The following is a 27,864-nucleotide window of genomic DNA, read 5'->3' as shown; positions in this document are numbered from 1 at the left end:
GTGTGCGGTGTGTGTGTGAGGTGTGCGGTGTGTGTGTGAGGCATGAAGTGTTTGTGAGGGGTGCAGTGTGTTTGTGAAAGGTGCAGTGTGTGTGCGAGGCATTCAGTATGTATGTGAAGGGTGCAGTGTGTGTGTGAGGGGTGCAGTGTGTGTGTGGTGAGGTTTGTGATTGTGTTGGGATGTATTAAGGCATATATATCATGGCAATGCTAATTGTTCAGGTGTGTAATATATCCCTAGGATAATATTTGCTTCCTAAAAGGACCTCCCCTCTACAGTTAAAAGAGCACAGTGTTTCCTGGTTTCAGAAAAGCCACACGTCTGTACAGAACGTTCTGACTTTCTTCTGTTTATAGCCATGGAGAACAGTGAGCAAAACAAAAACTCCTTCTTTACTCGAGAGTATGCTCCCCAAGGAACCTATCCTTATCTCCCCCTGAACGAAGAGAGAAATCCGGTAATGGCGGTTAGTCAATCGCATACGACTGTGGTGTCCATACAACCGAATAATGTCCCTGTACGAGACCACCTGGTGTGGTCTATCTTCAACACTGCTTACTTGAACACCTGCTGTCTGGGACTGCTGGCTCTTGTGTTCTCTGTCAAGGTAAGGAAAAAATAAAACTAAGTAGAAAATCACAGGTGTATAAAATATGACAAACACACAATAATCCCTTATTTGTATCGCAGCCTTTTCTCTGTTGTTGTTTATAATTATCATTTTATTCTGGAAATGCAGCCTCCCCTCCAATCTGTGTAATAATAGCCGTCTGTCCCCTTAATGCCATATCGCTATAACAAATTCAGTCAGGTTTCATTTTCTTCAGTTTGGCTGATAAATTAATTTATTGTGAAAGACAACTTAAAAAGATATGCTTTTAACCATCTGCTGAATTAAAAGAAAAACTGTTTATTTAATCTAAAAAAAACGTATTTAATCTAAATTCAGTTGTTATGGTGCTTTTATCATAAGGTGGTAAACTGTTCTCAAATGGTTTAACGCCATTGTTTCCTCCAGCGGCGATGTCCACTCCTTCGCTGGCGGGATACGACTTCTTCATTTATCGAGAAAGGTTTAACCCCATGAGGTACATGCGCCTCTGAGGGCCTCCTGGCACCATAACAACTTAATTTAGACTAAGTTGTTTTGGTGCCTGGAGTCTGCCATTAAGTCAAAGAAATAACGTGGCAATAGTTCAATTGTGTAGTAACTAAGGAGTTCCAAGCTCCGCACACTGGCACTGACAGAGAATACTAAGCTAATGATCCACACCATTCCAACAAGCACTTACTTCTTTTAATTAGTCGGGCATTGCCCAATCAAGCGCTTGTCACATAGAGGCACCGAGATCAGGTTTCCAGTCCAAAGTTCTCATAGAGATTTCATTTTATTGAGCTTGATGTGTCTACTAAAAAAAAAATCTAAATCATACATTAGGGCCATATTTGTTCAAATGGCGATATTACATTTTAAGTTGAATGTTCCCATTCAATAACATTCTGTATTGCGATATAAAGTTATTAGAGCTTCAAATTTGTATAATTTATACAACTAAAAGAAAAATGTATCTTATTTACACAGACTGATTTCTAAACACATTTATTGTAATTTAAAGACCATTACTGGGAGTATTATTGCTGTGGAGCTCTGTTATGCACTCAGACACATTACTGGGAGTATTATTACTGTGGAGCTCTGTTATACACTCAGACACATTACTGGGAGTATTATTACTGTAGAGCTCTGTTATACACTCAGACACATTACTGGGAGTATTATTGCTGTGGAGCCCTGTTATACATTCAGACACATTACTGGGGGTATGATTGCTGTGGAGCTCTGTTATACACTCAGACTCATTGCTGGGAGTATTATTGCTGTGAAGCTCTGTTACACACTCAGACACATTACTGGGAGTATTATTGTTGTGGAGCTCTGTTATACACTCAGACACATTACTGGGAGTATTATTGCTGTGGAGCTCTGTTATACACTCAGACACATTACTGGGAGTATTATTGCTGTTGAGCTCTGTTATACACTCAGACACATTACTGGGAGTATTATTGCTTTGGAGCTCTGTTATACACTCAGACACATTACTGGGAGTATTATTGCTGTGGAGCTCTGTTATACACTCAGACACATTACTGGGAGTATTATTGCTGTGGAGCTCTGTTATACACTCAGACACATTACTGGGAGTATTATTGCTTTGGAGCTCTGTTATACACTCAGACACATTACTGCCAGTGTTATTGCTGTGGGGCTCTGTTATACACTCAGACACATTACTGGGAGTATAATTGCTGTGGAGCTCTGTTATACACTAAGACACATTACTGGGAGTATTATTGCTGTGGAGCTCTGTTGTACACTCAGACACATTACTGGGAGTATTATTACTGTGGAGCTCTGTTATACACTCAGACACATTACTGGGAGTATTATTGCTGTGGAGCTCTGTTATACACTAAGACACATTACTGGGAGTATTATTGCTGTGGAGCTCTGTTATACACTCAGACAAATTGCTGGGAGTATTATTGCCGTGGAGCTCTGTTATACACTCAGACACATTACTGGGAGTATTATTGCTGTGGAGCTCTGTTATACATCAGACATTACTGGGAGTATTATTGTTGTGGAGCTCTGTTATACACTCAGACACATTACTGGGAGTATTATTGCTGTGGAGCTCTGTTATACACTCAGACACATTACTGGGAGTATTATTGCTGTGGAGCTCTGTTATACACTCAGAAACATTACTGGGAGTATTATTGCTGTGGAGCTCTGTTATACACTCAGACAAATTGCTGGGAGTATAATTGCCGTGGAGCTCTGTTATACACTCAGACACATTACTGGGAGTATTATTGCTGTGGAGCTCTGTTATACATCAGACATTACTGGGAGTATTATTGTTGTGGAGCTCTGTTATACACTCAGACACATTACTGGGAGTTTTAATACTGTGGAGCTCTGTTATACACTAAGATACATTACTGGGAGTATTATTGATGTGGAGCTCTGTTATACACATTACCGGGAGTATTATTGCTGTGGAGCTCTGTTATACACTCAGACACATTACTGGGAGTATTATTGCTGTGGAGCGCTGTTATACGCTCAGACACATTACTGGGAGTATTATTGCTGTGGAGCGCTGTTATACGCTCAGACACATTACTGGGAGTGTTAGTGCTGTGGAGCTCTGTTATACCCTCAGACACATTACTGGGAGTGTTAGTGCTGTGGAGCTCTGTTATACACTCAGACACATTACTGGGAGTATTTTTACTGTGGAGCTCTGTTATACACTCAGACACATTACTGGGAGTATTATTGCTGTGGAGCTATGTTATACACTCAGACACATTACTGGGAGTATTATTACTGTGGAGCTCTGTTATACACTCAGACACATTACTGGAAGTATTATTACTGTGGAGCTCTGTTATACACTCAGACACATTACTGGGAGTATTATTGCTGAGGAGCTCTGGTATACACTCAGACACATTATTGGGAGTATTATTACTGTGGAGCTCTGTTATACACTCAGACACATTACTGGGAGTATTATTGCTGTTGAGCTCTGTTATACACTCAGACACATTACTGGGAGTATTATAGCTGTGGAGCTCTCTTATACACTCAGACACATTACTGGGAGTATTATTGCCGTGGAGCTCTGTTATACACTCAGACACATTACTGGGAGTATTATTGCTGTGGAGCTCTGTTATACACTCAGACACATTACTGGGAGTATTATTGCTTTGGAGCTCTGTTATACACGCAGACACATTACTGGGAGTATTATTGCTCTGGAGTTTTGTTATACACTCAGACACATTACTGGAAGTATTATTACTGTGGAGCTCTGTTATACAAGAGACACATTGGTGGGAGTATTATTACTGTGGAGCTCTGTTATACACTCAGACACATTACTGGGAGTATTATTACTGTGGAGCTCTGTTATATACTCAGAAACATTACTGGGAGTATTATTGCTGTGGAGCTCTGTTATACACTCAGACACATTACCGGGAGTATTATTGCTGTGGAGCTCTGTTATACACTCAGACACATTACTGGGAGTATTATTGCTGGGGAGCTCTGTTATACACTCAGGCACATTGCTGGCAGTATTATTACTGTGGAGCTCTGTTATACACTCAGACACATTACGGGAAGTATTATTACTGTGGAGCTCTGTTATACAAGAGACACATTGCTGGGAGTATTATTACTGTGGAGCTCTATTACACAATCAGACACATTACTGGGAGTATTATTGCTGTGGAGCTCTGTTATACACTCAGACACTTTACCGGGAGTATTATTGCTGTGGAGCTCTGTTATACACTGAGGCACATTACTGAGAGTATTATTGCTGGGGAGCTCTGTTATACACTCAGAAACATTACTGGGAGTATTATTGCTGTGGAGCTCTGTTATACACTCAGACACATTACTGAGAGTATTATTGCTGGGGAGCTCTGTTATACACTCAGACACATTACTGGGGGTATTATTACTGTGGAGCTCTGTTATACACTCAGACACATTACTGGGAGTATTATTGCTGTGGAGCTCTGTTATACACACAGACACATTACTGGGAGTATTATTGCTGTGGAGCTCTGTTATACATTCAGACACATTACTGGGAGTATGATTGCTGTGGAGCTCTGTTATACACTCAGACACATTACTGGGAGTATTATTGCTGTGGAGCTATGTTATACACTCAGACACATTACTGGGAGTATTATTACTGTAGAGCTCTGTTATACATTCAGACACATTACTGGGAGTATGATTGCTGTGGAGCTCTGTTATACACTCAGACACATTACTGGGAGTATTATTACTGTAGAGCTCTGTTATACATTCAGACACATTACTGGGAGTATGATTGCTGTGGAGCTCTGTTATACACTCAGACACATTACTGGGAGTATTATTGCTGTGGAGCTCTGTTATACACTCAGACACATTACTGGGAGTATTATTACTGTAGAGCTCTGTTATACATTCAGACACATTACTGGGAGTATGATTGCTGTGGAGCTCTGTTATACACTCAGACACATTGCTGGGAGTATTATTGCTGTGAAGCTCTGTTACACACTCAGACACATTACTGGGAGTATTATTGTTGTGGAGCTCTGTTATACACTCAGACACATTACTGGGAGTATTATTACTGTGGAGCTCTGTTATACACTCAGACACATTACTGGGAGTATTATTGCTGTGGAGCTCTGTTATACACTCAGACACATTACTGGGAGTATTATTGCTGTGGAGCTCTGTTATACACTCAGACACATTAATGGGAGTATTATTGCTGGGGAGCTCTGTTATACACTCAGACACATTACTGGGAGTATGATTGCTTTGGAGCTCTGTTATACACTCAGACACATTACTGGGAGTATTATTGCTGTGGAGCTCTGTTATACACTCAGACACATTACTGGGAGTATGATTGTTGTGGAGCTCTGATATACACTCAGACACTTTACTGGGAGTATTATTTCCGTGGAGCTCTGTTATACTCTCAGACACATTACTGGGAGTATGATTGCTTTGGAGCTCTGTTATACACTCAGACACATTACTGGGAGTATTATTACTGTGGAGCTCTGTTATACACTCAGACACATTACTGGGAGTATTATTACTGTGGAGCTCTGTTATACACTGAGACACATTACTGGAAGTATTATTACTGTGGAGCTCTGTTATATACTCAGACACATTACTGGGAGTATTATTGCTGTGGAGCTCTGTTTTACACTCAGACACATTACTGGAAGTATTTTTACTGTGGAGCTCTGTTATACACTCAGGCACATTACTGGGAGTATTATTACTGTGGAGCTCTGTTATGCACTCAGACACATTACTGGGAGTATTATTGCTGTGGAGCTCTGTTATGCACTCAGACACATTACTGGGAGTATTATTGCTGTGGAGCTCTGTTATACACTCAGGCACACCAACAATATGGTGGGGCATTAGGATAGAAAAGAGGGACAGATGAATTTTGACCAAAAATAGGGACTATGTCTCCGAAACAGGGACACTTGGGAGGTATGTAATTCTGCACATGCTTACATGTATATTGCTTAGAAAACTGAACCATTCCTATGACATCAATCATTTTCCTCCAAAACATCTAAAATATTCTGAACCGACTCATACTTTCTACCCCTCACCTCAACCAAAGGAAACAATCTCATAGCAAACTGCTAGAAACCTGACAAAGCAGACATTTTGCAGTTATCAAAACAGCTTCACTAATTCCACTTCTCTAACATGTCCGCTTACTCTACTCTGGATTATAATTGATGGTAGTAAACAATCATTAAATATATATATATTACAGATCATCTTAATAAGACATTGTGAATAACCTCCCAATTATCATCATGGTACTGGGTGTTAAAAAGCACATTGCCAGGGATCGGGTTTATTGATATCAAAATATTCTGGGGTGGGGCAGCTTGACTGACGGCTGAACCAGTAGGGCTTACCGGGCCGTCTTACCCCCATGAACGCCGTGCACGGGGGCCTGCCTACACATCCACTCACAGGAATAAAAATGTCAATTATCGATAAAGCTACGATTATCTTTATTGATACCTCCAGCAAAATCAGGGCATAAACGTTATAAAAAGACATTAATCCACACAAACCGTTGGTAAATACAACATGAGCCTTATTATTCATTATTATAATATTCAAGTGTTCAACACAAACATTTGTGAAATTTCTTTTCAGAGAATTGTTTTGTAATTGGCTTGTACAGATTACAGCTGATACTGAGGTAATTAGTCCACCTAAACGTTTTAATAACGATTTATGAATAAATCTCCCTGAATTATAGACTGAAACGTTGGCAATCCATGGGGTCCTTTGTTCGTGGGGACCCCGGCCGACTGCCTAGCGTGCCCATGCTTTAAAACGGCTCTGAAGGGCTACTCTGTTTGCTTAGAGTTCTCCTAGCCAACAGCTGTGACCCATCACACTCAGGCAGCTGGGGACAGTTAAAGGAACACTATACTTCAGGAATACAAATGTGTTTTCCTGATACTACAAAAACCCATATAAGATGGACGCCCTCCTTGCCTCGTTAAATAAGTAAAAAACATACCTTTATTCCAGCAACGCGCGGGATGATAGATTCTCCCTCACTCTCTGGGAAATAGTTTAGGGGTCTGGAGTGTACCTTTACTGTTATGCTATTCCATGCTTCATGTTGGCTTATCCTGTTTTTGGCCCAAAATAGTCATGGAACACAGTGACCCATAGGTGCCGTGGAATTGACAGCTTCTCGCATCTGCTGGTCACTCCCAACAAACATTACATGCAGCAGACACACTTTTACTTGCTGAATTCATGTGTCCCTTGCCCTTTTCTTTTGAAATTGGCACTTTTATACAGTAAGAAAGATGGGGCTCTCTGTTAACCACTAACGAGCTTCAGCAAGTTGCAGTGTGTGACGAGACCAATCTCGCCACTGTGCATTGGAGGAGCCTGGTTGCCCGCCTGCTGTCTTTAGACTATGGCCCCATGTTGAAACGCTTGATTTTCCCCTGCAAAGACACCAAAGCCGGGTCATTCGGTGCTTGCCCTGTTTGAGCGGTGATACCCCAGATAGCTATGCCATGGAGCCCATTCGTATAACGAAAGACTATGTGAAAGACTTTGGCTCCATGGCAATTGAACTGAATGTGTGTGATCTGAGCGCCATTTAGTAATAATGTGTGCTCAGATCTGAGCTATCTGTGGATATGTTGAATGTACCTGTTTTATGCAATGGCTGCACAGTTATATATTGTTATGCATTTTATTGTCTTTTGCTGCCATGTGGCTAATGGAGTTTTGCCTCTGTCCTTGGAGATAATTGGATTACTTCCCAATTATCTCCAGGATAGAAGACTCTGTGGAACTGATTTTGGGCAGAAAAGCCATGCTTCATTTAGTCACAAAGGACTACGATCTATCTTTTGAACCACTGGACCAATTTGTATGATTTTTACGTATGTTTGTATTTGGAGTATGCTGATTCTGAAAATGTATTATGTGAATGTGATGTATACTTTTAGAGTTATGAATATTGTGTAACACGGTGTATTTTCCTGCCTGTGGTAATTAAGTTAGACCATTGTGTTCAGTAATTATATCAAAGGCAGAGGGGAGGATTTTGTGTGGGAGTGTCTGAGTGTATTGTACATGTTTATTGGTTGTTTTCCAAAACCCTGTGGGTGGTTGTGGTGTCTGCTGCAGTGCTTGGAGTCCTCAGTATGCGCTAGGAGCATCCTTCAATGGAGGTACCCAGTCGGGGTGCCGGTCGATCTGTTACACAGTGCTTTACAGGTTTGGGGTGCTCCTTTACTCAAAACACCCAAACAAGTTTTGGTCAATGAAACCATTTTATTGTACAGATCATCCCCTGCAGTTGCTCTCTCATTTAGGAGTAAAATCAAATTTGTTTTTGTTTATGCAGCCCTAGGCACACCTCCCCTGGCATGTAAACGGAATTATTTCATTTTCAATCAAATCTGGCAAGCACAGTGTGTTTACTTTAGATGTTTTTATCTCCTGCTCTGTTAAATTAGTCCTCTGCAGGATCTATCAGGCTATTAACAAAGCAGGAGATAAGAAATTCCTAATTAAACAACATGCAATATAAAGGATCACTTTTTACATAAAATGTGTTAAGAGGCTGAGACTTTAAGGGACACTCCAGACCACTTTTTCAATATATTTTTTTTTAAATAGAAATTGACCCTTTTATAAATTATTCTGGTTACACCCCATGGCTTTTCAAGCAGGCAACAGGCAATGTTACTTCCTGGTTTGGTTAGTGTAGCAGAGTAGTAGTATTATCCACGGTATCTCCGCTGGTAGACAGGTTAAGCAGATCCCAAAACAGGCAAAATGCAGGTAGCGTAGTTACAATCCCTTCCTCCCAAGAACTAGACGACACAAAGCTTGGAGGTCAACTGAGGTTTTTAATTACAGGCACAGAATTTATGTGGTTACAAATGTACAGGGTTTCCCAAGTCCCAATGCAGGGTTTGTCCAGTAGGGGACTACATGAGGGACTGGGTTTTACACATATTTTACCCATCATACATTGCTGTACCAAGGAGATACTTATGCCAGAATGCATTGCTTCCCTTATCCCATTTCCCTTATCAGGGTCAATTCGTGTAAACAATCACTTAAACAGAGGGAATGAAAATACCGAAAACGGTAAACTCCCGAACGGCTTGGACGTCCAGCGTGGCTTGTGTTGCAGAGTAGACGATTTTAGTTCCAGGCACTCGACGACAAAACCCTGCTGGCTTTCCGCGAACAAAGATGGCCGCCACCTCGTGGTCAGTACACGAATGGCGGCCACCCGCAACAAACCGCAATTAGCTTAGATACAATGTTGCAAAGTACCTAATTGGAGACTGTAACGGACCGTTTCACTTACAAGAGGATAAAACCCAGTTTAGTCGATAATCCCCTTTACAGATGCACAGGCAGCTACTGCAAACACCATTCTCCCGACTGGAGACACACGAACACTGGATCCGAGAAACCTTTAAAATTCTCCCATGCATATGAATGCTGTAGATCATTGAATAGGAACCATACGAATAGGCTTACACTCCTAGCAGTCAACTGGAACAGCATGCAATCAATCCTTCCCCCAATAATGAGACGACACTTCACTTTGAGGGTAAAACAGGAACTCTGGACTGGGACACCCAGCCTGGCTTTTATTACAAACAGGTACATACAGGACACTCCCAGGGTGAGGATGAAATTAACCAATCACATGAATGTACCTCCCACACATTTCCTCCCCTTAGATTAACACTTAACATAATTATACCGTACACCCTTTTCCCCAATTCCTGGATGTACCCCAAATACATATGCTACACCTCCAAAACAGGTATCCCCTGATAGCCCTTATTCAGGGGGACAACATATTCAAGAATCAGGTCATTCGGATGAACGGTTCGGGAGATATGGGGTTCCAAAGATTTGACCGACCGCATGGGTAAAGTATCCAAAAACAGTTCCATGCATTTTGGCCCTGCGGTCGGTCACAGAAAAGGGAATAGAAACAGGCGAATTACTTGGGTTATAGAGACTAAGGGGAGTTCGCATGAATCCCCTAGTTCGTGCGTTTCTTTCTACCGAACGGCGGGCCGTTCGGTAGTTTCCCCACGAAATCCTGGAAGTCTGGAGGTCTCAGCGGTGCTTGCCTAGTCGAGTGTCCGATTTCAGTTCCAGACACTCGACGGCAAAACACCGCTGTTCGGTAGTTTAAGATGGTCGCTGCCACGTGTTCGGCTCCCGAATGGCGGCCACCCAGAGGACACAGAATACATTACATAGATTGCCAATTACCTGTTTGCAACATTGTTGCAAACGGTAATTGGAGGCACACTTATTCCTGGGTGGTCTGGTTGTTCGGTAGTTTCACTCAATATTATATAATGAATGGAGTGATTCTACCGAACAATCAGATTAATACTGCATATCTATATCCCAGGTTAACTCAACACATAAATACATACAGGATATTAAAGGCAGGGTTAAAGTACCATGTTTCACAGTCTTAAAGGTACAGTATCACAAAAGTCCCAATAAGTTCACGGATGGCCCTTAAAGGCCCAGTAGCAGTAATATACATTATTACATGCCCAAATATAGTTTTTATAGAGCAATATGTCCAGGGGCCGTAGTCGCAGGGCAGGAGGCTAGCAACCAGGCCTCTCCAGTTCACAGTGGTGAAGCTGGTTTCGCCACAGAGACACATGACCGTCTATGGGTGGTCTCCCGTTCAGTACTTTGCTTAACTCACGAACAGTGCGGTAATTCACTGTTCGTGGATATGTAGGTTTAACATTAGCGGTATTCGTGTGTTGTAACACACGAATGCCGCAAACATTGCAAAAGATAACAGGAAAATTACACCAGTCAGTTTAAATTACAATTAACAGTCTCTGAGTGGCTGGCTTTGCCACGGTTAGCTTATTTACATTGAACTCAAGAGGCAACAATTGCCCAGAGCACCTGCCTTGCAAAGACTTCTAATTGAGCTGATTGGACAGACACAGAAAGTCTAGGCGGGGTTAGAAGGGGAGGGCTTGCAAAGGCTGCAGACACGAGAACTTCAGGTTTTGCAAGCTGTTTTTAGATATACCCCATATGAAAAAATACATAATTTAATGCATGCAAGTTTTAATTTGGGGTATGTGTACTAAACAGTGATTTTTAAAATATATTTTGTATTTGGGCAGTGGAGTGTCCCTTTAAAGGCATCACTTTAAGTAACTGTCTCATTTAAATGCTTTAGCTAACTGCAAGCTAGAAAAAAGCTGAAAATAAAACAGGTAAATACACATTTCTCTTTTTCTTCTTTTTTATGCAACCCACATCCACCCCAGAGAGGACTCTAACCTAACCAATCAGTGTCCTATCCCTAGGAATGCTGCTACGGTGCATTGGGCCTGCCTGACAGATTTACACATGTGCTTCTCTTCACCCTGCAACATCCTGACAGGGGGAGAAGAGAGCGAGTCTGATCAGTGTGATCATGCAGAGCAGGCTCCGGTGTTGGGTTTCTCTCTCCTGCTTCTGCACATTAATTCCCTGTTTCTGACGTAAGTGGGCTGGTCAGAAACTGAGATTGGTTGATTACCAGCTGAAAGGTGTGCCCGACAATGTAATCTGACCAAGTTTATAGTACGTCTCATAGCTTTATTTTGGTTTGTACATTTGTTTAAAAGTGTTTGCTTACTGGTATAAAAAAGATTTGTCAAGTGATCTTTAATCGTGCCTCTTGCATGTACATAATGTTTGTTTATATATGTGTAGATGATATTTCTTTCCACAGATTGACACATGCCAGATGTTTTAGAATTGCAAAGTTTGCCTATTTCTAACAATCTCTTTTATTTTCTTAATCCCCAGTCACGAGATCGGAAATTGATTGGAGATGTGAGCGGTTCCATCAGTTATGCTTCCACAGCCCGTTCCCTGAACATTTCGGCCACTGTCCTCAGTATTTTATCGATCATTCTTTTTTTTGTGCTAATAGTAACTGGAGTTATCCATTTTTAACGTCTGCTCCACTGAACGTGCCTCTGAAGGGTGAAGTTCATATTTACCTTGCAGTTTCTAGTACTAAGAATATAATCCCTATATGGGGTGAATATGGGTTTAACAACTGATTGATTGGTACTGTCACTTCTTTTGGGTGAGCAGTAATAAGTCGCTTACCTAAATCCACTCAATTTCAATCTATTTCGGAACAATCTACCTATTTCCTACCTCTGCACACACCCAATCTTTTCCTTCCTGTGCCTGATTATAAAATTATCAAAGGAAAACGATGGACTACTGATATTACAATTTGCTTTAACAATATTATATATCTCCACTGGGACCTTTTAAATCCTAACGTGATTTTGAATGCTATATATCGCTTTTTTAATTAGTATAGCCACAAATCATTTTAAGATGTGTTTGATTGAAACTGGTGGAAGATAAATGTTTCAAAGTTTTAGTGTGGGTTTCAATTAAAGATGTTTGCTGCAGACATTTAGTTCTCTTAACCTCTTTTCCTTCAACACGATGTAAAAATGAACTAAGCAATACAGAAAAATATTTGCCATAAAGTGTAACGTTCATTCCCATTTGCTCTGGATTTAACCCCGCAGTAAAATACATTTCAATAGCAGCTGGTTCTATTCTGTGTAATTCCGATGCTTGGAGTAACTGTGCTTACTGTATGTCTACAATATGCTCACAGTCAGATCATTTCTATATTCTGCAAGCATATTAAGAAGGTACATCCCCAAAAATGGCACCATGACAAAAATGACATTTCAATTTATAATAGCAAACAAAAAAACTGAAATCCCTCCTTTTAACCCTCAATTTTGCTGCAATCAAGAATTCTAATGTTTTATAATACACTGAAGGAAATGGTTTAATGAGTGATAAAAAGTCACAAGGAGACTCATTGCTCACATTATATGCACCACCCTCCGTTAGCTGGGAAAAAAACGCTTATTTTGTCGGGTACCTACGTATCTCAGCAGCATATTCTCATATCAACTCATCTGTTTCAACCAAAGAGAATAGAGGGTAAATCAGAAATGCATTATTTTACCAGTAGATATCACCCAGTCAGTCTTCAAAGGTATCTGTGGAGGCTCCTCAGGACAAAACCGCATGTAGTGGAGAGAGATATTCAGGTAATGGCATGGAAATGGCAAGTACAGCCCAGAGGTAAATGTTATAGCAACCCCCCCTTACCCCCACCCCCATTTAAATAAAACACATGGGAATTAAATGTAATAATAAAAGAGTTTAAAATACTGTTTCAAATAACTAATATATATAGAACTATTTAATCTGACATGCAGAAGCAACATAAATCCACCTAAATATAGAAGAAGCAATATTTTTACTTCTGAGAAGCAAGTGAGAAAACAAGAAAAAACTCTAAAAAAGAAAGAAAGAGAGAAAGAAAGAGAGAAAGAAAGGATGAATGAATGAATGAATGAATGAAATAATAATCAAAATCAACAAAGAGATCAAATGTTTAATTCCTAACAGTAGATTTTTCTTGTTTTTTTTTTGTTTGTTTTGTTTGTTCAAAATGCAATAAAACTTAGAAAAGATACAGCAAAGGACACTCGAATAAGTGTTTCAGGTAGAGGATAGCAATGTGGGTGAATAGAAACAAACAATAGTAAAAGAACAAAGTGCAAACAATAAGCTTTGGAGATTATAATGTAACAGTATAAAGTAAAACACAGCAATTATCATATCACTGCGGCTTATAGCGGTGTAGGCCACGGAGAATATCACAGATATACAGGATATCATCGAGAACCAAACAATAAGCTTTGGAGATTATAATGTGTGTAACAGTATAAAGTAAAACATGGCAATTATCATATCACTGCGGCTTATCGCGGTGTAGGCCACGGAGAATATCACCGATATACAGGATATCATCGAGAACTAAATAATATCTCAGTGTAACTACACAGAATAATACAAAGTATTATTGCTAATTATTTATTAGTGTAATAAGGGTTGTCAGACAAATCTTGAAAAATATATCATAAACCATTGTCCATTCATCCAATAACCAAAGGGGAGCCTTCCAATGGTATATATAAAAACAAAGAAGAGAACAATTAAAAAAAAAAACTATCGCTATTACCTACATACAACTGGCTTTTCAGCCCCAGTAACAGAGGTATGCAATGGAGACAACGCTAACTCGAGACCCTGAGCAACACTGGCGACCGCATCCAGAGGAGGGACCCGAGGCCTACCTGCGGCCTATCCGGGCAGCATGGGGGAGATGGCCGATCCCCCAGCCGGCTGGGGCCCGTTGCGCCGGGGGCCTGCCCAGAGCATCTTCTCCCCCCCCCCTGCCGGTGGGGGTTATCCCGGCAACCAAAGCAAGAGGTGCCAACCCCAGCACATCGACGCCCAAAATGGCGGACGCCATGAGGGATCAAGCACCCGAGTTCATCCTGCTCCCACTATCGGAAAGGATAGACCGACTTTTGGCGGACTTCTGGGCAAAAATAGACAGCCGCAGTGGTGACCCGGAGGGGGTCCCATCGGCGTCAGTTCCATGGGACTCCACAACGAAGCCGACTCAGACCCAGAGGGAGACCAGGAAAGCAGGAAGGCGGAGGCGGGAAACCCGATGCAGGCCTCAGCACTCCAACCCTCGACCACGGGTGAGTCGCCCAAAGCCTAAACAGGGGCTCACCCTGGGACCCCCCCAAGCACAGTAACCCTCATAACCACTTAGAAATGTGCAGTAATTATAAATGCCATGCAGATGTTATACATGTTACAAACGCGCTTGTCCTAGCTGTTGTGGCTATCCAAGCAAGATGTACAGCTTGCACAAACAAAAATAAAGAATACAAAAAACTAAACAAAAAAAAACAGGGAAAAAGGGTTTGGTCTAACCAGCTAAATTCCAATATCGACTATTCCTAAAAACACTTAGCCATATGTGGAGAAACAACTCAAACATTGTAAAAAAGAAAAAAAAATCTCCCTCAGTCTTCTAAGATATTTAGGTCGGTTCCTCAGGACAAAACCGCATGCAGTAAAGAGAAACATTCGGGAACGTGGACAAGCCAGAATTCTTTTTTTTCTTTTTTGCTAATGGTGTTGGACTGCCGAGTGGTGACACATAGTCAATACATAGAGGCAAGGTTCCCAACAGCATGTGTTGTGAGGACCCAGAGGGCTGGTCTCATGGACATCCGTGGTCCTTCTGAGGAAAATCTCTCACACTGGCAAAAAAAAAGAGAAAGCACCACTCAGCTGTAAACATGTTTTTCTAAAAAAAAAAAATAAACCTAGATTTACTTAGCTTTTAGCCCTCGATGCACCTCTGTCTGTACTGCTGCCCGCCTGCCTGGCTGAGATCAGCCATCTTGATCTCATTCAATCCATTGAAGGCTAGAGTGCACTCAAAGCAACTCACTTTGTCAATGCATCTCTATGGGGAGCATTCAGCTTCTCCATGTAGAGCGTGGAGACACAAAGATTGCAGAACCTCATCCAGGAAATCCACTCGGAAAATGTTTAGAGGTCAACTTAGGTTGTAAATACTGCCTTTTTTCAGAAAACCAGTGTTTACAATGCTCACCCTGCAGGGGCAGCTATAGTGTCCCATGCAAGGATCAGAAATGACATATTATATATCACAATAACACGCAATGCCTTAGAAACAAGCACCAAAAATTTGAATGACACATTGTTACATCACTTTGTTAATTAGATGAGTTATAAATTATTCAGCCAACACATTAGTTCTTGTGAACAGTATTACAAAAAAACTGTAATAACTACATTGCTCAAACCCCATCTATGTACAAATATGTATTAAACATACAACTTCCAAACTGCATACCAAATAATGTAAGTTTACCGTTTTACCTATTGATATTGCAATAAAGCAACAGTAAACAGACAGATCTTACTACATGACAGGAAGCTTTGTGTTGTTATAAACACTTTCGTTACTGAACTCACTGAATCTGACATCCTTAAAGATGGTGGTGCAACATATGGATACCAAATACATTAGCTATCTACTAAATACATGAAAGATCAAAATTCAGAAAAGCCATTTCCTTCAGCAGTTTACATTGTTACATAGTTACATAGTTACGTAGTTGAAAAGAGACATGTGTCCATCAAGTTCAGCCTTCCTCACATTTGTTTTTGCTGATGATCCAAAATAAGGCAAAAACCCCAGTTTGAAGCAATTCCAATTTTGCAACAAACTAGTAAAAAAAATTCCTTTTGACCCCAAAATGACAGTCAGATTTATCCTTGGATAAAGAGCTATTACCCTACATTGAAAGATTATATCATTAAATATTCTGTTTTTGCAAGTATGCATCTAGTAGCTGTTTAAACATCTGTATGGACTCTGATAAAACCACTTCTTCAGGCAGAGAATTCCACATCCTTATTGTTCTTACAGTAAAAAAAAAACTTTTCTTTGTCTTAGACGAAATCTTCTTTCTTCCAGTCTAAACGCAGGACCTCGTATACTACGTAAAGTCCTGTTTGTGAATAGATTTCCACACAATGGTTTGTATTGGCCCCGGATATATTTGTATAATGTTATAATATCCCCTCGGAGGCACCTTTTTCTAAACTAAGGATGTTTAAATTTGTTAACCTTTCTTCATAGCTGATATGTTCCATTACTTGTATTAAATTTGTAGCCCGCCTCTGCACTTTTTCTAGTGCCATAATATCCTTCTTTAGAACAGGTGCCCAAAATTGCACAGCATATTCAAGGTGTGGTCTTACCAGTGATTTATAAAGAGACAAAATGATATTCTCGTCCCGAGAATGAATGCCCTTTTTCATGCATGACAATACCTTACTGGCCTTGGCCACTGCTGATTGACATTGCACATTGTTGCATAGTTTGTTGTTTATAACAATTCCCAAGTCCTTTTCATTTGCTGTTATCCCTAATTCGCTTCCATTAAGGGTATACGTTCCCTAATTTAATTTCCTTGTATATAGCAATCCCACATAAGGAAACCAAATTAAGGAGTTACCTGCTGATTTCCGTTAATAGGTTTATTCACTAATGTCTAAATTCAGACTGAAAAATCTGAGAATTGTTGATAGAATTCAGAAATTGGTCCCTGAAAGGCTTTTTCTTACCTCTATCATGGAAAAGGATCAGGTAAATACATTTATATCTTGACAGGCTTGGCATGTCACCTGTGACAAAGAGGAGAAAATTAAAAAATTCTGCTTTGCAACCTCCCCATAATATATAAAACAGTGTTACCCCATCCTGGGGAAACTTGCTTTGTATTGCGAAAACAATGTGTAAACCGAGGCATTATTTTCAATGGATTTATGTTAACCGAGGTACCACTGTATAATAAATAATATAACAAAAGAAATGTTCAATTGGTCCATTTGTGTAGAAGGAATTGATCAGTATAGAAAACAGATTTACTACAAGACTCACGTCTGTCAGTGTCTAATAAAATCCAGAATTTCGGTCATATTTTAGTTAAATCCTGGGATTATACTTCTAAAACAGGAAATATAACTAAAGCAATAGCACAGATGGAGTAAATGCTCAGTGCCAACTACATTTTGCAGACTACATACCTACATGGGCACTCAAAGCATGAGGTCAGTGACTGAACTACCGCCGGTGCAGCCGCATTCAAACGTAGAAACACTGCTCACCCAGTTACAGGCAGAAAGTAACACACATAGTCATATGCAGATAGTCACACATACAGTTATAGGCAGTCACACACAGTAACACCCAGACAGTCACGCATACAGTTAAAGACAGACCGTCACAGGCAGTCAGACACACAGTTAGAGGCAGACAGTCTCCCACACACACGCGCACACACACACACACACACACACAGACAGTCTCACACACACAGTTACAGGCAGACAGACAGTGAGACACACACACACAGTTACAGGCAGACAGTCACACACACGCACACACGCACACACGCACACACACACACACACAGTTACAGGCAGTCACACACACACACACATACATACGGAGTTCAAGGAAGACAGTCAGACACACACACAGTTAAAGGCAGACAGACAGACACACACACACACGCAGTTACAGGCAGACAGTCACACACACACTCACATGAAGACAGTCTGCTTGTGTGAGCTGTGTCCGCACCCGGCACCCCAGCTGCCATGGCAACCTGTGTGGCTGCACAGCTCACACATGCCTGGCCCTGGTCATGACACCCCTCTACCTAGAGGCACCAGGGGCGGACCACCCCCCACCCCTCCTTAGTACACCACTGCTAAGATGGGCAAATAGTAGATCCACAACTTTTTTCCATCCTTGCGATAGAGTTCTGCCTGAATGTTGCACTTCCTTTTGAATTAAATGACAGAGTGACAGTGTTCATTCTGATAATGAATTTCTTCCCCTGGAAAAAAATTTTGGACATCCCTGCGTCAATATTGAGGTTAATTCACTGAAATATAGCGAAAGGGTGAATGATAAATCTTGGCTACAGCAGCCATATTTTGCCCAATCAATTTTTTAATTCTGTTTTCAATGGATTACAGTTTGGTGTTCAGTAAATCTGTTCACAGAATCAGCACAATAGTAAGCTGGGTAGACAAAATGTTTCAGGAATATCATAGTAACACCTTTATATCGAGGCAATTATCTCTGCCACCAAACGTACGACTTGGTTGGAACCAATGCATCAGCTTTCAAAAAATGTTGAAATCCAATTATAAAGTTAAGATTAACAAAAACACATTGCTAGTGATCAGCATCTCCCCAGAGAAACAAACGTCTGATGTCACCCGCTCACACCTTTCTCCTCCTCCCTGGTCTTCCTCTGTTATTGGCCTACCTGCACACCAGTTCCAAAAATGAACAGAAACAGACAGAAAAATGGATATGAAAAGTGAAAATGTCCGTCACATAGCATCCAATAACTCCTTAATATGTATCCAATACCTCCAAACATGGTAACTGGGCCAAGAGGGACACTTTCATTTTAGGAGCTGGGAGAGGGGATGGGCCAGGGGTGGGCTGTTCTACATTCTAAATTATACATGACTTACTAATAATCATTTATGCAACTAAATCGTATTATAGAACAAGAACAATGTGTCTTATTTACACGGACTGATTTCTAAACACATTTATTGTAGTTTAACCCGTTAAGGACAGAGGTAGTTGTATTCGTTCTGATCAAAACAAAACCTTTAATTTGCTCTATATGTCTGTCAAACCCTAATTCACCTCTTTCATGCTAAGTGCTCACATACTTATGTTATATGATTGTGTTGAGGACAAACAGGGGTTTCTTTTTACATCAAATATTCATATATGAAAAATAAGTTAATACAAATAAAATCTTAAAAAGTGCGAGAAATGAACACCTTTTACTATGTTCTTAGTCCAGCATGTCATTTTAACTGTGAATGTCATAATACTGTTAGACTTTACTGCAATAAACACATATTTGTATTCAGCGATGTCTCCTGAATATAACAGTACCCCCCCATGTACTGGTTTAATGGTGTATCGGAAAGTTCCAATGCCTACTATGTTTACAGCCACCTTCAGCTTATATTAACATGAAATGCTGAAAGCATTTGTGTAACGGACCGTTTCACTCACAAGGGGATAAAAAACGTTTAGGCGATAATCCCCTTTCCCATAGACCAGCAGCTACTGCAATCACCAATCTCCCGAACTCCAAACTGTACAAATTCGCCAACTCCCGAACTAGAAACACACGAACCCTGGAATCAGCCGAACAGGAAAAGCATACAATCCGCTTACACTCCTGGCAGTCAGCATACAATCCAATTCCCCCAAAGAACGAGACGACACATCGCTTTGAGGGTTAAGCAGGAACTCATTTACTGAGGGCTGCCCAGTATTTATGCAGGTCTCCCACCTGGTGGACACTCCCCTAAGGGACCAAATGGGAGACTGAAACAGCAGACAAACATGCATCACTTTAGTACATACAGCCACAATACTTTCCCACAATGCATCCTGGCTTCCTCCCCTCTGTCCTGGAGATAATTAGAGAAGTAATTCAATTATCTCCCAGGACAAAGGCAAGACTCCATTATGCACATGGTGATACAAATACAGTATCAGGCTCCATGGCATTGCTATCTGGGTTAAAGCATTCACATAAAACAAACTACCGAATTTCCATGCATTCGCCCAATCCATACGAATAGAACCAGGGGTTGGAAGTTCAGCGGTGCCTGCACGCAAAAGTGTCCGGGTTTGGTGCATGAAAGCCAGGCAGGCAAGTGCTGGCTGCCCGGGGAGCTCCAGAACACTGCCATCGTGTGGCGGCTGAATGTAACCGCGACCACCCAGTAACAAGCAATTAAGCTGCAGTTAACCGCAGCTACTGGGTGGTCAATTGCCGGCACACGCTTGTTAAGCCGCGGTTAACCGCGGCTTCAGGGAGGTCAATAGGAGGCACACTCCAGCTTCTGGGTGGCCCATTAACAACGCCGGCCGGCTTCCCACGGCTCTGGGGAGGTTGGTAAACGACTGTTTGTTCGGTAGATGGAATCTACCGAACTGCTGTGCAGAAAGGGAGATATATATCCTTCTGCACAGCAAAATTAACCCTTTAGCTGCCGGTCCATAATCTAAAGGCAGCAGGCGAGCAACCAGGCTTCTCCAGTTCACAGTGGCGAAGTTGGTTTCGCCACAATTTGCAAATTCCATGGTGCTTGCAGGAGCAGAATCCCTACTTACCTGTGAGGTAATGATGGGAAACATCCTTTTTACTAGAAACATGCTCGGGCCATGATGAATTCTCCATGGGCTTCCACTCATTGTATGCAAATTAGACACATTACATTGAAATAGGTCTTTATTTTATTCAGATTTTCTTGTGTGTTATCTGCATAATTAAGGACCTGCACAACACAGAGACCACCAGAAAGGAAATAAGCAAAATGATCATTTATTGGGAATATTCAATAAAATTATAGAAAACATTTCTCTTTGAAAAAATAACCAATCAAGGAAAGAAACATGCAGACCTGGCTTTACATGTTCTGAAGACCCACCCTGCAGTGTGACACATGAAATTACAAACAAAACTAAGCCCTGCGCTCTAACTCCCACTACTCCTGGGCAACAACAATGACTATAGTACACATCAGCCCCAATACAAAAAACAAAGACAAAGTTACTTCTGCAGTATCCAAATTCAAAATTAATTTAAAATTTAAGGCCAAAATAGACAAAGTGAAAACAGAAATAACAAATAACAAATTTGGCTTTTTTGCCTACATTTTGAAAACCCACTCTGAATTGCCAGCAGTAAATAGCCCTGAACGCATACCTTTAAGACACGGTTATATTTATGGAAAAAACATTGAGTGCATGAGAACGTTTTCCAGTACCTAATCCCTTCCTTGACAGGTCAGCTTTACAGCTCAACAATAAACAAACATCCGGATTCCATCAAAGGAGCAGCGAAGGAGCAGCAGCCGGGGAGAGACCAGAGGGAGAGAGGTGGGAAATAAAAAGGGGGAAATGGGGAGTCACCCCCTCCCTCTTTCACCACTCACCACCTCCCTCTCTCACTCTGCCACCACTCACCCCCTCACTCTGCCACCACTCACCTCCTCCCTCTTTCAATCTATCACCACTCACCCCCTCCCTCGCTCACTCTGCCACCACTCACCCCCTCCCTCACTCACTCTGTCACCTGTCACCCCCCCTTGGACAAATAGATTTTTTTTTAATATTCCACACCCCTGCACATGCAGACATACACTAACGCTCAATACACATATGCATTCACACTGACACTATATACAAAAAAGCACATGTAGTCATCCGGACAGGCACAAGTGCATTCACACAGACTCACATACAAACATACATTGATACACAGGTCTTCACAATATGTACATCCAAAGGAATGCCGTATTACAGGAGAGTTATATTTAACATTTAGTTAATGCACATATATTTGGCCTTCAAAGGGCCTGGGATCTAATTGTGCCCGGGGGTCCCAAAGGCTCTCAGTCCGCTAACCCCTTATCATTAACAAGCTGCATGTTCATTGAAAGTCAGCTCGGTTTGCAGCTCCTGAAATAGGCATTTAAATGCCTACATCTAGATTGTGGTATGTGTGTGGGGTTAAATCATCATTTTTATCATTCGATACCAGGGAGCCCTCTGTCAGATGTGGCCCTTTTCATAGTGGCCCCAGACCAACAGGTGAGCTGCATGCAGAGCTCGGAGTGAGCTTGGCATGCAGCACCTTTGATGCAGCACTGGCTGCAATGTGGTGTGAGCACGTATGGGGTTATCTGAACTGTTAAACTACTGCAATACTTCAAAATGCACAATAGGCCGATCTGATCAAATCTAACTGTAAAAACTGAAATAGTCAGGTCTCTTCTATGGCACAATAACTGCACAATATAGTCACAAAGGCATACATTGTGAGTATTGTTTTATTCCGAAGAGCTTGCTGACCATAATTTGAGGAGTTTAATCATAGTGGCACATATCAAATTTGCTAAATTTACAGCAAAAATGTATAGGGGGGTCTAAAAAAAGTGAAAAAAATAAAAGATACCTTCAGTGTCTACTATCACAAATGGCAACCCAACACTAATAATGCTTGCTGAAGGAAGCCATCTGTAATATCTAACAAGTTGGCCAAATGTGTTAAGTTTGATAGCACTCAGAACGCTAATAATTTTGTCCTAATTCAAGCACTCTATAGTCCATGACAATTTAGTTGTCGATGGCAGTCTGTAATCTTATATAAAGCAATTATAAGAGAATTTAGCTAACAAACAAATAAAAAAAAAAAAAACCTACCCAGAGGCAGTCTGTAGCCCACTGCAATTCACTATAACCTATACAGCTATTCTCCAAAACTGACTGAAAAAAAATACAGAAATTTCATTTCCAAGCAAAGGAAAGGTTTTTTTACTGTGAGAACAATCAGGATGTGGAATTATCTGCCTTTAGAAGTTGTGTTATCAGAGTCCATACAGATGTTCAAACAGCTACTAGATGCATACTTGCAAAGACAGAATATTCAAGGATATAATCTTTCAATGTAGGGTAATAACTGCTTGATTCAAGGATAAATCTGACTGCCATTCTGGGCAGGGCCGGTGCAAGGATTTTTGCCGCCCTAGGCAAAAGTAAAGTTTGCCGCCCCCCCCCCCCCCCCGGCCCTATGACATCACAATGCCCCATGTTAACTAACGCAAGTGCTGCAGTGCCACCGTGTTTACATTAAAAGGCCTGCAGGGACAGGCTATAGACACCAGAACCACTACATTAAGCTGCAGTGGTTCTGGGGACTAAAGTGTCCCTTTAATGTGAGGTAAATTAGAGATTAGTGCCACGAATAATATACTAGATTGCCTACTTACAATCAGATGAGGATGGTGATGGGCTCTAGCTGCAGTCTGGCTCCACTCGTCTGGTGTAGAACAGGCTCTCTGGAGGCTGTTTGTGTTCTGGGAGAACGGAAAGCAGCTCCATTTTTTTAAAGGCCCTTTACACAGCTCATGGTCTGGGCCCCAGGGTCCACCTTCACGTTCCACCAAATAGTTTGTTCACAGGAGTAGGGGATGTCCTGATATGTGTGTAAGGAATGCATTGTGTGAATCTGTGTTTGTATGTGTAAGGGCTGCAATGTGTGTTTCTGTGTATGTACGGGATGCAGTGTGTGCGTCTGTAAGGGGTGCATTGAGTGTGTGTAAGGGGTGTATTGAGTGTGTGTAAGGAATGCATTGTGTTTCTGTGTGTGTAAGGGATGCATTGTATGTAAGGGTTGAATTGCTTGTGTGTGTGTGTCTGTGTGTGTAATGCATTGTGTGTTTTTCTGTGTGCAAGGGGTGCATTGTGTGTGTGTGTGTGATGGATGTCAATCTCTCCCTCCTCCCTTGTCACTCTCTTCTCCCCCTCTCCCTCCCTCGTCACTCTCTTCTCTCCCCCCCTTGTCCCTCTCTTCTCTCCCCCCCTTGTCCCTCTCTTCTCTCCCCCCCTTGTCCCTCTCTTCTCCCCCCTCTTGTCCCTCTCTTCTCTTCCCTCTTGTCCCTCTCTTCTCTTCCCTCTTGTCCCTCTCTTCTCCCCCTCTTGTCCCTCTCTTCTCCCCCCTCTTGTCCCTCTCTTCTCCCCCCTCTTGTCCCTCTCTTCTCCCCCCTCCCTTGTCACTCTCTTCTCCCCTGCGTGTCCCTCTCTTCTCCCCCCTCCCTTGTCACTCTCTTCTCCCGTCCCCACTCTCATTCCCCCTCCTAACCCCGTCAATTCCACTCCCTGTCAATTACTTCCCCCCCACCTTGTCAATTTATTCCCCCCACCCTTTCAATTTATTCCCCCCACCCTGCCTGTCCATTAATTCCCCCACCCTCCCTGTCCATTTACCCCCCTCCCTGTCCACTTATTCCCCCCCCTGACCATTTATCCCCCCCCCTCCCTGTCCATTTATCCCCCCCTCCCTGTCCATTTATTCTCCCTGTCCATTTATTCTCCCTGTCCATTTATTCCCCCCCTCCCTGTCCATTTATTCCCCCCCCTCTCCATTTATTTCTCCCCCCCCTCTCTCCATTTATTTCTCCTCCCCCACTCCCTCTCCATTTATTTCCCCCCTCCCTCTCCATTTATTTCTCCTGCCCCCCCTCCCCTCCCCCTCCCTCTCCATTTATCCCCCCCTCCCTGTCCATTTATTCTCCCTGTCCATTTATTCTCCCTGTCCATTTATTCCCCCCCTCCCTGTCCATTTATTCCCCCCCCTCTCCATTTATTTCTCCCCCCCCTCTCTCCATTTATTTCTCCTCCCCCACTCCCTCTCCATTTATTTCCCCCCTCCCTCCCTCCCTCTCCATTTATTTCTCCTGCCCCCCCTCCCCTCCCCCTCCCTCTCCATTTATTCCACCCCCCTCCATTTATTTCTCCCCCCCTCCCCTCCCCTCCCCCCTCCCTCTCCATTTATTCCACCCCCCTCCATTTATTTCTCCCCCCCTCTATTTCTCCCCCCCCCCTCTATTTCTCCCTCCTCCCCTCCCCCCTCTCCATTTATTTCTCCCCCCCCCCTACCTGTGTTGTAGCGTGGCCGAGCTCTGTACTGTCCGCGGGTACAGGGAGCTTTTGTTTCCTGTACCCGGCCGGACTAAAAGGAAGTGAACACTCAGTGTTCACTTCCGGTTAGTCCGTCCGGGTACAGGAGACAAATGCTCCCTGTACCGGCGGACTATACAGGGCTCGGCCACGCTACAGTGAGGGAGTGACAGGAGGGAGCGCTGAGCGCTTTCCTCCTGTCAGCCCCTCTCCTCATGCTGCGCCCGGGCGGTGCGCCCTCATGGACGCACCAGCCCGGGCGAAGCTGCAGCCGCCTGAGGCGCTCTACAGAGCGCTCGGGTGGCTGCAGCATTAGGGGGGCCGGCGCTCCTGGCGGCGCCCCTTCCCAAGGGGCGCCCTAGGCGGCTGCCTAGTCCGCCTTAATGGTAGCGCCGGCCCTGATTCTGGGGTCAAGAAGGATTTTTTTTTTCCTAGCTTGTTGCAAAATTGGAAGCGCTTCAAACTGTTTTTTTTTTGCCTTCTTTTGGATCAACAGCAAAAAACAAATGTGAGGAAGGCTGAACTTGATGGACGCAAGTCTCTTTTCAGCTATGTAACTATGTAATTATGTAACTATGTAACTATGTAACTATGTAACTATGTAACTATGTAACCCATAGGGGTCACTATAATCAATTCTGATAGTTAATAACACTCACATAGTGTAGGGATACAAGTGTAGAAATCGGAATATGGTAACATTAAGGATCTGACCGTAGGGGTCTACCTTATACATAAACTGCAGAATCCCTGGTAAAAGTATATATGAATAAATCAAAAGTGAACTGTTTAGATAAAACTGGGAGACTGGAGCAGGCTGTTCCCTTACCTCACTAGTCTCAATGAGTTAATGCATTATCCGTACTGTGGCAAGTGCTCCAATGCCACGGAATTCTGGAGGAGCGTGAAGGCTAGCCTAGAGGAAAGGGACTATGGTCTTCATCCCAGAGACCCCTCTTTCATCTGAACTACAAAGGTTTCCCTGCCCGGTCACCTTGACTGTCTGTACTGTGGTGGAAGCTCGGTAGAAATTAAATTTAGTAGGCCGAGATTTCCATGTGGCATATGTGTATGTTGGTGTATCAGTTAGTCAGTTACACGTAGCTAAGATACAATCAACAGTGTACTGAGCAAGTGTAGGAATGCAGGAACTGAAAACACTTCCCCTCCTCCATTGTTCTGGGTGAGCCATGTGGTCTAACAGGTAAGGGAAGTTAGGCTTTGTTCAGCTGATTGGGTAAAGAGTATATGTGGGTAGAGTTAACTATAGGATGAGCTATATGTCTATATAATGCATTTACACAGTCAGTTCTGGGCTCAGACTGTTTGTTGTGGTGACGCTAGTCCATCTGAGCCCCGGTCGGTGAATCGAATAAAGATCTCTTCCTTCCTGAAGAAACCTGTGTCCACTTCTCTGTGCTTGGCTTCCGTCAGTTTCTCCGGTATCAGTACCTGGCTCCCCAACCCTCCACCTCCTCACTGGACTACCCCATTCTAGTTGCAGGGAGGCTCCAGAGGCACGGCACACCTAACTGGAATCAACTTTGACTTCCAGCCATATTGGGCCAGCTATTGTCCGATCCAGGTGCTTTTAGGACAGATTGGACATTCAGGGAGGAGCTATCCGGGGGTACCACATGTGTAGTGGTGCATTTCTGTTTTCTATATGTTTTTAAGGTTTTTCTTGTGTTCAGGGGTTAATTGTTGGCTCCGTCACATCTACATATTGTCACAGCTACAGGCTCGATGTTACCACGCTGACAGGTCGGAGTGTAAGAAAGTGATATGCAAAACTGCAATATTGTATATAACTTTCTGTGTGTGTGACTGGTTTCACAACGTACTTGATAACAGTGTGATAAGGATCAAAGCTTTTAGTTGCCTTTTACAACACGCAGCTAAAACAAAAGCTTACATCCCTCCAGCAGTTCTCCTGACAACCAGGTTTCCATGCATGTTATCAGAAGATCAGAGTAATGAACATCTAGGTATAACCATGGAAGTGTGTGTTTTCCCAAGCTGTCTAACCTACCCAGAAACCTAACCTAACTGGTCACTTCTTTCAGAAGATTACAGTATAGCTGGAGGGAAGAGATAAAAGGAAAAGACTTGTGTAAAGACAGAAGTCTCTGGAAAAAGAGGGTGGGATAAACCACTTTTGGGAGGGAAAAGGGACTATGGGACTTAATTAATGTAAGAATCAGTCTTTAAAAGGACAACAGCCAAGGAGGTTGGGCTCCTCTCCTCTCTCTTTCTCTCTGTTTGTCTCTTTTGGGGAGGATGCGCAGCAAGCAGTGGTGCTACGGTGAACTGAGAGAGACTGTCCCAGACTACCAAAGATGAAGGCGCAAGGGAAAGAGCTTAATTTAAATGTCTAAGTATTGCCCTTTTATTATGCATCTTTTGATTATGTACTGGATATGGTTATAATGTATAATGTGTATATCCCTTTTTAAATCTGTAACAGAATCCTAAATCAATATTAATAATACATTTTATTATACACTTGTGTTTGTGTCTTATTTTTCACACATTCCCTAAAAGAATATCCTTGTAAGAGGGTCATAATTTCTTACAGGAGGAATTACCTGATCAGCAACGAGCCGGGAACCGTATCCGTTCC

At 42.3% G+C, this 27,864-nt stretch overlaps 1 protein-coding gene across 2 annotated transcripts; it reads left to right on the top strand.

Moving 5' to 3' along the window:
- Positions 1-297: 297 nt before the first annotated feature.
- Positions 298-27,650, top strand: LOC134578433 (dispanin subfamily A member 2b-like). Of its 2 annotated transcripts, XM_063437436.1 has the most exons (3): positions 298-607; positions 12,011-12,195; positions 27,530-27,650. In XM_063437436.1, exons 1-2 carry the CDS (start codon positions 359-361, stop codon positions 12,158-12,160), a joined length of 399 nt encoding a protein of 132 aa, XP_063293506.1. In that variant the 5' UTR covers positions 298-358; the 3' UTR covers positions 12,161-12,195; positions 27,530-27,650. The 2 variants fall into 2 exon arrangements, with proteins under 2 accessions (XP_063293506.1, XP_063293505.1); XM_063437435.1 differs by lacking the exon at positions 27,530-27,650 and having other exon boundaries at positions 12,011-12,640.
- Positions 27,651-27,864: the final 214 nt, after the last annotated feature.

Source organism: Pelobates fuscus, chromosome 12 (genome assembly GCF_036172605.1).
Source record: "Pelobates fuscus isolate aPelFus1 chromosome 12, aPelFus1.pri, whole genome shotgun sequence".
Lineage (NCBI taxonomy): Eukaryota > Metazoa > Chordata > Amphibia > Anura > Pelobatidae > Pelobates > Pelobates fuscus.
The sequence above is the reverse complement of the archived record's forward strand: the minus strand, read 5'-3'. Positions and strand labels throughout refer to the sequence as shown.